This window comes from Perognathus longimembris, chromosome 8 (genome assembly GCF_023159225.1).
Source record: "Perognathus longimembris pacificus isolate PPM17 chromosome 8, ASM2315922v1, whole genome shotgun sequence".
In the NCBI taxonomy this organism is placed as follows: Eukaryota; Metazoa; Chordata; class Mammalia; order Rodentia; family Heteromyidae; genus Perognathus; species Perognathus longimembris.
In genome coordinates, this window is record NC_063168.1 from 46,433,066 (window position 1) to 46,447,436 (window position 14,371).

General features: G+C 47.6%; 1 protein-coding gene across 1 annotated transcript in view; it reads right to left on the reverse strand.

The window, feature by feature from the left end:
- Positions 1–1,158: 1,158 nt before the first annotated feature.
- Positions 1,159–14,371, reverse strand: part of Epas1 (endothelial PAS domain protein 1) — a 91,644-nt gene continuing 78,431 nt past the window's right edge. The window contains 10 exon segments of the mRNA XM_048352996.1: positions 1,159–3,481; positions 6,330–6,491; positions 6,735–6,852; positions 7,066–7,192; positions 7,977–8,485; positions 10,019–10,129; positions 10,615–10,808; positions 11,795–12,009; positions 12,605–12,716; positions 12,719–12,751. Coding sequence (XP_048208953.1) covers positions 3,330–3,481; positions 6,330–6,491; positions 6,735–6,852; positions 7,066–7,192; positions 7,977–8,485; positions 10,019–10,129; positions 10,615–10,808; positions 11,795–12,009; positions 12,605–12,716; positions 12,719–12,751 — 1,733 coding nt within the window. The 3' untranslated portion in view covers positions 1,159–3,329.

Below are 14,371 nucleotides of genomic sequence, written 5' to 3' on the forward strand. Positions count from 1 at the left end.
GTCTTGAGCAAAAAGAAGCCAGGGACAGTGCTCAGGCCCTGAGTCCAAGGCCCAGGACTGGCAAAAAAACAAACAAAAAACTAAAAGGAGGCCAGGAGTTTGGCCTAGTGGTAGAGTGCTTGCCTAGCATGCCTGATGCTCTGGGTTCGATTCCTGGGTACCACATATACAGAAAAAGCCAGAAGTGGCTCTGTGGCTCAAGTAGTAGAGTGCTAGCCTTGAGCAAAAGGAGTTCAAGGACAGTGCCCAGGCCCTGAGTTCAAGTCCAAGACCACAAAAACAAACAAACAAAAGAACTAAAAGGAGGTCTAATGGTTAATAAAGATAAGAATTTTCTGTTTGAAAATGGAAATAGTCATATCATAAATATAACCAGATATAAGGTGTTATAGAAGAGAAACACTAGCCAAGACCAGAGTCCATTTCCATTTCTTCTATAAGCAAGCAGAGACTTGTTCAAGTCACTCTGAGTCTTGCTTTCATCTATAACCCCGGGTGTCCACAGCTAACAAGGTACCCTAAGACCATAGGATATGGCCCAAGGAGACTCCAGTGTGTGCAGAGGTACTAGTCCTCTTCCCTCTCTTCCCTACCCCCTACCAGATCACAGTTGGGAGACCCTCCTAAGAGAGTGGGACTTAGATAGTTGCATTTGAAATCTGGAGCCTATCAGGCATCAGGCCTATGATCAGTGCTGGGCTTTGTCTCTGGCTGAGATTAATTTTGTTCTCCTCATCCACAGTCTGTCCAAGGAAGGCACAGCTCAAATCAGGACACCTCCAAACTGAAGTCCTTTCTGATCACCAGAGCCCAGTCTACCTTTTCTCTTTTCTTGTAAAACTCTAGAGATCAGCATGGCTCTCAAATTTCTCTAGGTAGTTTAATAAGGTAGATGCCATGGCTTTCTTCCTTGGATTCCCCCCCAGCATACAAAAAAGGGGCAGGTAGAAAGATACCTAAAGAAATAGGGAAGATACAGTAGTATATAGCTTTACAAGTTTAGGCATTTGCCAAGTGTTAATACTCTTTCTTTCCTTCACCAGTCAGTTGTTTGGTTAAGGTCAGTGCCCATGTTCATTTTCTGCAAGCTATTTTGTAAGTACTTCACTTTCCATTGGGTGCAATAAATCCACAGGAAACAAGAGCCACCAGCAATGATAAGATCAGAATACTTTAATGAGATATCAGTGTCAAAATACATTTCCTTATAAAGTTAAGCTTCCATACAGTTATAATGTCAGTAGGAGTTCAACAATATAATAATGTTCATGAAATTGTTACATTGACAGGTAAGGTTAATATGAAGCTTGGAAAATTTTTAGAGTGTGTTTTTTTAAAAAAAAGTAAAACTGCAAGGCTAAAATGCCCTTAATGCTGAGGCAACAAACACAGGAAATCAAATACCAGCATTTACATGTCAGTAACCCCTCAAGTTCTGCCACACTGTGCTGCCCAAGTGTGACTCAGGCATAATTTTATTCCTATAATGTAGACTGCTTTTAAGGCTTGTTTTTGGTTTGGGCAATAAGACCCAAATTACCAAATTCCAGGGCTGATGTACTGTGTGTGTGTGTATGTGTGTGTGTGTGTGTGTGTGTGTGTGTGTGTGTGTGTGTGTGTGTGTGTTGAGAAACTTCTTACTATACTCATGACAGAAAATCTTCACGTTGATTGGTATTTAAAAACCAAAAGAGGTGTTGTCCCTCTTCCCCAGTGAATTACAAAGTGCTTCCTACCTATGCATGTCACTCCATGTCACAGAGACCACAGCCAGGTCCTGAGGCTAGGAGCCCAATCCTCTTTGGAGGGCTGCCTGTTGCTGGCCAGCAGGGGGTGCTGCACCTCTGTCTTAAGCATCCTCTCTCTGAGGGTCCTCTGCCTGCACCCTAAGGGGGCACCCAGGGCTGGGGCTGGTTGGACCTTCTGCCCTGGGATTTGCACCTTCTCTCAGTCTAGCTCCAAGACTGTGAGCTAGGAGGACAAGGACGGGTCCGTTGCATCGTTTCTGAAGCCTCACTTGCTTCCTCGAATTCCCATCAAAACCATTTTATGGTAGTTCTGGAAATATCCGAATGTGCCGCATGCGAGACCATGAGAGTCACATAGCTCAGTGCACTTGAAGGGCTAGCAAGACAATCTGAAAAAAAGCTAAAGCACTTCCTCTCCCTTAGCATTTGTCCCACCCTGCCCCCAACGTGCCATCACACCCTCTTGGCAGTAATAATAATAATAATACATACACACATAATACACAGAGAACGCGAGGAAAAGATAGCTTACAATGCTCCCACTTAATGATTCCACTTCTTGGATTGTTTGTCACACCTATGGCATATCACAAAAGCAGAAAACCAACAGAAAGAGAAAGAGATAGATCTTTCATCGAGTTAGTACAGGCCTGTGGGAGTATTGTACAAATCTGCAGTATCAGCAACACCAAGAAAAAAATAAAATTAACAGCTTAAAAAAAAGAAACGATTATTTAAAGTGATTGTGTGAGCAGGATTCCATTTTTGTTTCTAAGTTTTTAGAATATTACAAAGTACCCATATATATGATAAACACTTAACCCAGATATAAATTTTCCATTTAAAAAAGTCAGTTATGCTTTTGAATAATAATAATAATAATAAATCCACCAGCCATAGGGTTGGGTAGGGGAAACCATCAAATAGTTCTGAGAAAGCCATACCATGCAACTTTTCACAGGTAACTGCATACCCTAGACGTCACTCTTCACAATGCTTTCTTCCCCCAAAGTTCTATCAAGATTAGAGCAAAGAGTTGGCCTAAACAAAGACACTGAAGTTAACAATATGCAGATTAGGGCTTTTTTTTTCTTTTAAAAAAGAGAAAGGCTTTGAAAGGGAGAAGTCACCAATCAAGCTGGGACAGAACATCCTTTTTTTTTCTCTTTGGCAACAACAATTCCAAAAACTTCAGTAAAATGAAGCCAAAGCTTTCTCTACAGGAGAGCCAACATCCATCACCATGCTTGTTAATATGGAGGCTAGGTGTGTAAGAGAGATCTCTGGGTAATATAAATTAGGAGTAATCAAAGGTGGGAAGGGAAAAATATTGTCAAATTGAAGAACACTTTCATTGACAGCAAAATGGAGCAGTAAAACCATGGTGTATTTAAAAAATAAGGGTAATAAAGTGAGCATCTCAGAAAAAAAAGGCCACTGTTTGGTGACCTGGGCAAATAAGCCAGGTAAGTACATCTTGTAAAAAGTGTGCTGGTGTTAGAAATACCTAGTTGCAAAAATAGATGTAGAGTGAAGCTGGCAGGATGGTATCGGTAGGGCGTGTTCAGCAAAGGCCCTGGCTCAGGTGGCCTGGTCCAGAGCTCTGAGCAGGTCCCCTCCTTGCAGGAGTGCGGAGCTGCCAGGCATGGGGACATTCACCTCACAGTCATATCTGGTCAGTTCAGGCAGTAGGTAGGGCTCAAACGAAGCACCCAGCAGCCGGCTTGCCATACCTGAAAGAAGGATTGTTGCCATTCTTTAAATATCTAAATTAAACACTGGAAAACGCTTAATCCACTAGAGAGGCACTTAGGCATTTCAGGTTTTCAGGTCAGGGGTTCTGTGCGTGTGCACATACATCAGTACTAGGGCTTGAATTTAAGGCCTGGGTACTGGCCGTTAGCATTTTCTGTTCAAGGCTGGTGCTCTACCACTTGTGCCATAGTTCCAGTTCTACTTCTGACTATTTGCTGGTTAATTGGAAAGAAGAGTCCCATGGACATTTCTGTTTGGGCTTGGCTTCCAATCACAATCCTGCGATCTCTGCCTCCTGAGTCGCTAGGGTTATAGGTGGGAGTCAGGTCGCCAGTGGCTTGCTTTGGTTGAGATTATCTTAATTTCCCTATGTTCCTTCAATATTGTCTTTCCCATGACCTATGCCCTACTTGGGGGACAGGTTCAACAAAGGACATGTCTCAGAAATGCTAATACCCAAGGAAGAGGGACACAGACAGGCAGGGCTCTGAGGGGGGAGAGACTGGATGGAAAGGCCTTCACCGAGCTTCCTGGCTTCCGAGGATGAGGCTTCAGAAGGAGCCAGTGAAGCCCAGGGGTGCCAGTCCAAGGCCACTGTGAGTGACAGCAAGGACTTCTGGAGGGAATTTAGAACTTCCTGGAGTCTGTGCACATGTACCCCTGTGTATGTGTACCCCCTCCCACAGGATATATGTGTTTCAGATTTGAGGGACTGAAACTCTCCTTTCACCATGTCCTTCTTTTCACCCCTGGATCATTCTCAGTTGAGGAAGACTAAGGGGGGAACCTTCCAGAGGCACTCAGGCCACCCCAGAAAAGTGGGCTCAGCACTGGAAAGCAGCTCTTCATGCTCCTCTTCTGCTTTCTCTCCCTTGAGCTTATCTACAAAACCTTATCCCTGGAGAGCCTTTTCTTCCTGGTCCTCCTAGTCCACTTTCTCGGGCTGCTTGCCCCATTTGCTTGTGCTCCTCTGGACAGATGCTAGGACAGTACCACCCAGATACGTGCTCACTATGCCTTGTTCATTTCTGACATAAGAAGGAAAATAGCGGGAGTTGAGAAGATGGCTTTCCTGTGATTTCAGTCTTTGAAGAAATCTATGAGGATCAGTCAAGGAGAACAATGCTGGCTACCACCCACTGAATACCTCTGTTACCAGTCACCCAACTTGATGCAAATCTTTCCTTTAAACTTCCTGGTTTGGACAGAAATGATATGCCTGAAATCCTATTTACTCGGAAGGCTAAGATTGGAGGATTGGGATTCCAAGCCAGCCTGAGCAGGAAAGTCTATGAGACCTTTATCTCCAATGAAGCACAAAGAAGGCAAGAAATGGACATGTGGCTGGAGTGGCAGAGCACTAGCTTTGAGCAAAAAAGCTATGGGTGAATATAGAGTGCCCAGGCCCTGAGTTGAAGCCCTTGCACACACAAAGTAACTTTATGGTTTGGGCACTAGCCCATTGGTGAAGAGCACAGTTAGAAATGGAGCCGAGTCTAGGGGTTCTACTGCCTGGGCTCTGAGCACAACACTGTAATTTTCTCCAAACTATACTACTGAGGACAAGAACCTGGCATGTTTTCCTTAAACCACAAATTATGCTCATGTCAAAGGGAAACCTTTTCATGAAGGCATGGACATTTCAGTGGAATCTTCTAGAAGACAAAGACTGGCCTTACCCAGAACTCCAGGTCACCCTCCTAGCCTTGTGCTCTCAATGCATGTGCTCAGCTCTTGTCCAAACTCAGCACAGAGCCCTGGTATGCAGGGGGCTTTAGCAATGTGTTGATGTGAACAGACACTGCAACTCTTAGGTAGCAAGAGTCCTGGAGGGGACACAGTTTCTGGAAGGTTCCTTCTATAGCCCTGCAGTCAGATGACCCTCCAGCCCCCACTGCAATACTTGTGGGGTGGGAGATACTGCTCTTCTCCATGCAGCTGCCTTTCCAAGTCAGCAAGCTTGTTCTGCACAGAGCCAGGATTTGCCACCCTGTGATGTCTATCTACCTCCAGGTCCATGCCAACTCTGAAATTCTTCCCACTTTTTTTTTTTTTTGTCAGTCCTAGAGCTTGAACTCAGGGCATGGGTGCTGTCCCTGGCTTCTTTTGCTCAAGGCTAGCACTTTACCACTTGAGCCACAGCGCCACTTCCAGCTTTTGCTGCATAGTTTATTGGAGATATGAGTCTCACAAACTTTCTTACCCAGGCTGGCATTGAACTGCAATCCTTGGATCTCAGACACCTGAGTAGCTAGGATTATAGGCATGAGCCACAGCAGTCCATTAACTCTCTTTTTTCTTCAACATTCCCTCGCATATCAGAGTTGTGAACCCCTCACTGCCCTGACCCTCTTTCTCCCCACCCCCAATACATGCTCCTTATGGTGCTCAGCGTTCTGGGTACAGAACAAACTGGTGTTCCCAGGTAGCTGAAAGTCTCCAGCCCTCTGAGGTCTGGATTCTTTCCTTCAGCTTCTCTTGTTCAACCTAGGAAAGCCTTGTAGGCCAGATGAAACTGGAGAGGTGCCCTGAACCCTAGAAGGGGCTTTTTGGACAAATTATTGTGAAGGACTTCCCTATACCAGGGAAAGTCGGGGGAGAAAGGAGAGGTGGGCTCTGCGCTGGGGACACTGACCCACATGGGTGGTAGAATTCTATAGGAAGTACCTGCCCCGCCTTGGTGCCTGGGTACTGCTCTCTGAAGGCAATGCGGTTAAGTCTCTGGAGTTTTTCCAAATGCGGAGCAGCTAGCTGTATGAGGAGCAACCTCTCCAATCAGCACTCACCAGTGAACCCTGAGATATATGCCAGCTCCTGAGCACCCACCTGACACCTTGTGAGCTGGCGGGCTGTAGTCTTGGTACTGGGAGGTGTAGCACTGTGGAGGGAAGTCATTCTTGGCGTTTTCCCCCGGGTTCAGGGCTGATGGTGGTGGCAGGTGCCTTAGTGGCTGGCCCAGGCCTCTCATGGGGTTTTGGATAAATTCATCTGGAAGATCAAAGCCTGAGAGTGAGCATGGGGTCATCTGAGGGGACAGTTTATGGGGACCGCAGCACCCTCTTTTCCTTCATAGAAGGCATGCGGAGCCTGGGACCAGAGAACTCAGAGACCTCTGATGATATCCACACTGGCTTCTTCCAACATTACTCAGAAAGCCAGTAGGTGGAAGAGCCAGGCTGCACCCCGAGTCCTCTAGCCTGCCACCAGACCCTGGGGTCCAGCTCTACTTACCAGAGGGGACATTTGCACTCAGGAGCTTGTCAGGCATCAAAGGGCAGCTCCCACCCCGGAAGCTCTTCATGCGTTTCCACATCAGATGTGCGCTGCTGTTACTGCCTGGAGGATCCCCCTGCAGGTGGGAAGGGAAGATGTAGGAAGAGGGTCAGGGGTTCATCAAGTGGCCTCTGGCTGCCCTCTTGCCCCGCAGTGAGGACTGGCTGAGATGCTGTATAAAGGACACTCAGCCTGGTGAGCACACAGCTGGGGAGCCTGAAGATGCAGGTATGCATTCCCAGTCTGCGTATCTGCTTCACCTCTCCCAGCCGGCCCCTTGTGAACTCACCCCACTCATGTCCTGGAAGGCTTGCTCCTCATACTCCAGCTGTCGCTTCAGCTTCAGCTTGTTAGACAGGGCTATCATGGCTGGACTCATCACATCTGGGCCCCGGGACCCAAAGTCCTTTGCAGACCTGTCATGCCCAAGAGAGTAGCGTGAGGGAGTCTGGAGGGCCTAGTAGCCTGAGGCCCTCACCTGGATCCAACATGCCTAGGCATCTGGAGACTGACCCATATCTTAGTTTCCTCTACCTGACAGAATGCTGACTTGCTCAAGTCACCTGTCCTTCCTCCTTGTGCCTGCCCACCTCAACATGTCCATGCAGTCCACAGTCCTGCCCTCACATGCGCCTGTCCAGTCTCTAGGAGAGTCTCTTTCGTCCATCTCCCTACTTCCCAGCTCTGACTGAACTGCTCTGCCTCGGAGATACTGAGAGTAGGCAGGAAAGGGAAGGGAATGCTGGCGCTGAGTCCTCAGAGGCCATTATAGTGGGGAGTCCTGGGCAGGAGCAAGGCATGTGTGTCTTCTATATTTTTCAACTAGAGTTTCCTCAGAACTGAGAAAACAGTTACAAAAATAATTGTCTGTATTCTGTGTCCCAGGATAAGAAAGGCCTGAATAAATGGGGTAGCCTGAAGAGAGACAAAATGCTCACGGCTCTCAGCAAGCCACTCTCCTCCCTGCCTGTGACCAGTCTCTCATGATCTCCTCCAGCCCCAAAGATGCATATCCAAATCAAAGCCAAGCTCTCAGAGTTCAGAGAAAGGTGGCATGGACCATGAACTACAGTGAAATGAGACGGGAGGGATGGCACAGGATGATCCCCAGGGTAGGTTTCTATTGGTCCTCATTCTGCCTGGCATAAGTCTTTGCTGATACATTTGCCACTGCTGAATGCTGAAGCATTTGCCACTGACCTCATTTTGAGCATGGAGACATTGGGCAAGGCAATGGGGGGCCCCAACTGCGATGGCCCCAATGGTGGTGTCCCCAAGGATTCGGTGTGCTGATCTTCAACAGGCCACTTTGTGGGCCCCAAATTTAATGGTGGATCCGGGGGCCACTGTGTGTTAGATCTGCCTCCCATGGAAGAAAGAGGGGTTTTGGCCTGACCACAGCATGGTGGCAGGGATCCCTTGCCCTCAGCATCGAAGAAGATGGAAGACATGGGCCAGTGATCAGGCTCTGTCTTCTTGCTCTCCAGCTGCTGCCTGTACTTGTCTAGGAGGAAGGGGCTGTTCTGAGAGGCCACAGGAGCCAGCGGCTGGAAGATGCTGGTCATGGCACTGAAGCAGTGCTGGGCTGTAGGCTGCGGGCTCTCAGGCAAGTGCGGCTCCTCTGGGCAGATGGGGCTCAGCTGGAAGTCCTCCCCATCCATGGGGATGTAGGGTGCCAGAGTCTCCAAGTCCAGCTCGTTGAAGTCCGTCTGAGGAGAGGGAGAGGCAGAATGAAGGCCAGAAGGCTGAGTGGTTGGTGTCCCTGCCAGGCCCCAGCCAGATCCCATTCATCTTAAGCACAGCTTCCCAGTGTCACTCCTGCTCAAACACCTCCAGTGGCTCCCTATGGCCTCCCAGGGAACACTCAGACTTGATCATGGAGCATTCAAGGCCTTCTGTCAGGGGAATTTACCTTTCCATGCCCTTGTTCCATTTTACCCTGTACTGTGACTCTTTTCTTTCCACCAGTGTCCCTTGCATACGCAAACTGAAATTCCTTACTCTCTCCATTCTACTTGTCTAGACCATCCTGCCCCTCCCACAAAGCTTCCCCCACCCCCGACCCCTCCAGCTTCAGTAGCTGCCTCTTTCCCTTAAGCGCAGCTTCCTGTACCACTTCGATCCACAGTTCCCACTGTGGAAGAACACAGGGCCCAGCACAAGGGTAAGTATGCAATAAGTACCCAGGGTACATGTACAGACTCTAGCAGAGCATCCAGCCAACTTCCTTCCATTTCAAGGAGTGGATATAGGTTCCCAGAATCACAGTGGACAGAAGACGAAATACACAGAAGGAGATGCAGTATATGGTTTCTACTTTCAGAGCCTGGCCTCTCGCTGAGGATACAGCCTAGCAGCAATTTCAACAATGGACTCTGGATGGAATGAACGGCACTGGCATAATATAGTTTTATAATACAGCTTTATGGAACAGCTGGCACTTGTGCAGATAGGATAAAGGCACAGGCTGAGGAAAAAAGTGGGCCTGGGGTTGTGTTAAGCACATATCCATCTACCGACTTCATCTATTTATACTGTTAGTACTGTTAGTACATGTAGCCTTTTGGAATAACTACATTCCTAAAAACTTGCATATAAATAGAATTTGTCAATCATGTCTTGTTTTTCCCTTTTTTGTTACTGGAGGCTTGAATTCAGCATCTGGGTGCTATCCCTTAGCCTGAACTTCAGGCTTGGGTGCCATCCCAAGGCTAATGTTCTACAGCCTGAGCCATACCTCTATTTCCAGCTTTTTTTCTGGTGAATTCAAGATAAGAGTCTCATGAACTTTTCTTTCCGGGCTGGCTTTGAACCACAACCCTCAGATCTCAGCCTTCTGATTAGCTGGGATTACAAGTGTGAGCCCACCAGCACCCAGCTCAATCATGTCATTGAAAATTACATTTAAAATAAAACTTTTTAGAAAGTTCCAAACAAATGAGTTTGTGAAGGAAGGGACCCTGAAGTTCAGGAATGTCTTTATGAGTTTGGACATGCTTTTTAAGAGGACAGCTTGCCTTAAAGAACATTTCTATGGTCTCGTTTTGGTTTGTGCATAGGCAGTGGAGGAACAGTTGATAATTAAACACAGATTTAATTAAACACTGGATTTAAGATGGTTGAGAACAAGTCAGGAGGAAACTAAAGATACCCCCAGTTTTCCTTTCCCTCACGGTCTCTGCAGTGAAGATCATAGACAGCAGGCCCATGTGTGCCTCCTTGGGCGCTGTGCAGTTACTGACCTGTGTGTTGCACTGATCCTTTGCTTCAGTGTCCAAGGCAAAGAGCTTCTCGATCACCTCAATCTTCAGGTCATCCTGCAGGGATGTGTAATAGTCTTCAGGGCTGCTGGGCTGGGGACCGGGAAGGAGAGCACTGAGTCAAAGATATAGTACTTGTATTCCCAGAAGTACAAGGTTCAGGATGAAACACATTCCTGGACCCACTTCCATTCCACAAGTATTTACAGAAGGGCTACTATTCAGGAGCTGTGTGACTTATGCTTATTCCTCAGCATCTCTGAACTTCAGCCTCTTCATCATAAAATGAGGCTCCTATCACTTCCTAGGGTGTCTTAAGGAGCAGACAGGACAAAGGCTATGTCTGCTGGGGCTTTGCAGCTAAGCTCTGCACAGGCGCCCAGCTAGTTGCTTCCAGTTCTTTCAGACTTTCCCACTTGGACTGGGGTGGTAAGTGCATACCAAAAGCCAATAAACGGCTCTGATTCCCGGCAAGCGAGTATCCCAGCTCAGTGGTAACTTAAGGAGGGGAGCAGCACCCCTTCATCAGGAGAGGCCCGCCCTCCCTCAACATCCTTGCCCAGAAGGTATAAGCTCACCGTGGAGCAGCTGCTGTTGCTGCTTGTGGCACTGGGGGTGTTGCTCCCAGGGGCATTCACCTGGGGCACAGTGAAGGCAGGGAGGCTCCCAGCCTCGCTCTGGACACTGTGGTTCCTCAGCTCTGCAGTCCATGGCTGGCCTGGGGGCAGGACAGCCTTGCCATAGGCCGAGGACTCCTCAAAGCTCTGGTTTCCTGTGGAAGCAAGGGCTTGTTTGGTGAACATCGATGACCAAAAGGTTAGATGATCCCCACAAGTTGTACAAAGGGTTCTAAGAGAGCCAGAAGCAGGCCTGGGTCTTAGCTAGGACCAAAGAGCCTGCAACTGGGTGTATAAGTCAATAGACTGACTCCCTAGGAAGTGAGGAAGTTCCTAGAACATTTGATTTTAGGACAAGACTATTTAGGAGCTGCCCTCCCCTGGAGAGAACAAGGAAGTTACATAACAAATGGACCATCTGCCTTAATACTACAACAAATGGTGCTGAAAAATGTCCCTGTGCCTATTGCCCTTGACAGTTCTCTGAATTTTGATTCTCACATGGGGCAGAGGCAGGGTGGGTTGTTTCAGCAGTCACAGCAGGGCCTGGAGAGAGCAGCACCTAAAGGAGGGGCTTCTTAGCTTCCTTTCAAGGACATCTCCAGGATGAGAGCAGGGGGAAGGGCAAAGAGCTCTGCAGGGTCCCCAGTGGCACAACCCAGAGAGATCTGGTTCATGTTCTCAGGAAGTCAGGCATTTGAGGGCTTAACCCTGGGTCTGCTTTTGTTTACCATCCACGTAACTGGAATTATCCCTCCATTTATTCTAAGTTAGCCTTCTGCCTGAGTAAACAGCCTGTCGAAGGACCTTCTTGGGTTAGAAAGAGGAAAATCTTCCCTCTCTAAAGGACAACCTCATCCATAAAGCCTCAAAGTAGACCTCCCCCTTCGCCCTCTCTCTGTTCAGACTCATGGCTTGAGAACAGAGCCCTCAGGAGGTAGCCCCTGTGATTGTCTCCTTCAGTGCTTCATGAGATCACATTTGGGCTGGTCTTACTCTGTGGCTGGGGCATATGCGGTCCTTTTGTGCCTGGCAGAGGGATGGCCATGTGGTTAGCACAATGCAGGGGAACTCTGGTTTGGGGAAATAGGGCTAGGAACCAAGAGGTTCCATGGACCTAGTGAAGTAAAGAAGCACTGACCAAAATCCAGAGAGATGATGGCATCCCCCGGAGTGGGGGCCAGCTGGGCCAGGTCCTCAGGCTCCTCCTTCAGCTTGGTGAACAGGAAGTTACTCTTCTCAGCCACAGCCACATCACCACCATTGTCGAAGATGTTGTTCATGGCCATCAGGTGGGGCTTGAACAGGGACTCAGTCTGATCCATGGAGAACACCACATCATTCTTCTCAATCTCACTATTGGGATGAGAGAGCTGTTTAGACATATGAAGATTTCTAGAAAAATCCTTCAGTTCTCCCTAGACACATAGAAACCCTGACACAAGCCACCCTGACCAAAAGATGGGCAGGGTCACTATGTAGGCAGCTTGTAAACAGCCACACAAGACTGTGCAAGACAGAATTTCTGTCCATGGACTTTGCTTTTTGCAGGCTCTTTGTAACCCCACGGAGACTGGGGGGTACACATGAGGACTGGATGTATTTGCCTATGTGTGTTGGCTATCACTACTTCTGATGACCTTTCCAGGGGCAATGAAAAGAAGAGAGTATGAGCAATTCTTACAACTCCTCAGTTCAGTGTCCACTGTGTGATACCTGTGTCCCCACTTGGGTTAGAGACATGGGACAATGGCAGATAAAAGAGGAAGGACAGAGAGAATCCCTCAAATCCCACATCCCCCAAAATTTCCATGAGAAGTCTTCTTAGTCAGAAGGATTTGAACTATAGACAGCTCCAGGATGCAATGTCTAGGCTTCCGAGAGGCTTGGTTGTTCCCTGGGCCAAGGTTCTCAGGCCACAGGGTCTTCTGGCCAGGCCCCAGACTCTCACCTCAGGACATAGTTGACACACATGATGCACTGAGGCTGCAGGTTTCTAGGGTTGTAGATGACGGTCCCCTGGGTTTCCAGCCACACATAGCCTCCATGTTTTGCAAGCATCGGTACTGGCCACTCACCACCTGTCCCTTGGTGCACACTAGAGGAGGAGAAATAGGGCCCAAGATCAGAGAGGTAGAGAAAGTGTGCACCATGGGTGCACACTCCCTGCGGCAGGGCAGTCAGTCTTCAGGTGGATGAACACATCACACATGGGACTAGGGCAAACAGTCTGAGAGGGAGCTTTGAGTCCATCTCAACCAACTGTTCATTTGAAACAAAGCAGAAGGAAGTTAAAAGAGGGTTCATAACTTGTCAGTGGATGCGGAGTGAGGAAGCAAGCCATCCATTCAAAAGCTTTGCAGTGGCCTCTCACAGCCTTCATCATTTCACTTTCCCAGTCTAGAGCAGCTTCCATGGGAACAGAGAGCAGCAGCTGCCTTAGTCCCCATAGGGTTCACTTAGAGGGTGGTCAGGGGTTGCCAGTTGCCAGCAGCTTGGGGAAAGCCTGACCTCAATGCTTCCTGGTGCTTGTAACTAGAAACAGGATAATTTGCCTTTAAAATTACTATCCATAATGTTTTCCCGGGTCATCTCTTAGGCCTGCAATCGTTGGAGCCAGAGGAGGACGGACATAGACAGCTCCACCCTCCAGCTGGAGCACCACCCATTTCCAAGTCCTTTAAACTTCCCCCAGCTGCTCAGAGAGGCTGCCTGGCTCTGCTTTTCCCTTTTATTGTCTTTGTTACCTTCCTTCCTTCCTTCCTACCTGCCTTCTTCTCTTTTTTCATTCTTTCCTTGCTTCCTTTTTACTTCTCTTCTTCCTCTTCATCTCCTTCCTGTTCATTTAGCATGCGTTTTTGCTGTCTATGAATACTGTAGCAGGTCCCATATCCCAGACTACCTATTCTGCAGTCCAGAGTGCTCCATTTGCTTTCATGGAAAAGGAATCAATGAATCCTTTTACATGAAATCAACTCATGTTAGGATTTTGCTAGCTCCTCAGAACTGCCCATTTACATTCATTTCTTGGGAATGTTTTAGACACCCGGCTCAGATGCCTCTCTCAGTCATCAGGAACTGGGGAGGGGCATGATGGCAGGGTTAAGAAAACTAGCCTGTGGATTTTGAGACAGGTACAGTCCTTGGTTGGGTATCTTCCTCTGCAAAGTGGGGTATTTGTAATCGTAGTTATGGTAATAACTATTATGGTATCCAGGACACAAATGTACTTCCCTGGAAGATTAACTACATAATAATGTCTAGTGTTAATATGTACAGTGCATAGACCATCACCGATAGTCATATTACACATTCGTATGTGTGACCAGGTACTCCAAGGGAGACTATCTAGATTCTTTTTTTTAATATATATTTTTTATTATCAAACTGAATTATAGAGAGGTTACAGTTTCCTACATTAGGCATTGGATACATTTCTTGTACTGTTTTATCTAGATTCTTTGTAAACATCATCTCTCCAGTTTTCCTGGTAAGGTCCCAGGAAACCTCTCTATTCACTAGCCCTATATGGAAGAGGATGGAGCTTGCTTTATAATAAGGAAGATTGCAAAGTTTTATATTTATGTGTGTGTATTCCCATATGTACATGCCAGTACTAGGGCTTAAATTCAGGGTCTTGCCTCACATTTCTCATTCAGCTTTTTCACTCACAGCAGGAACTCCACCACTCGAGCCTTGCCTCCACTTCCAGCTTTTT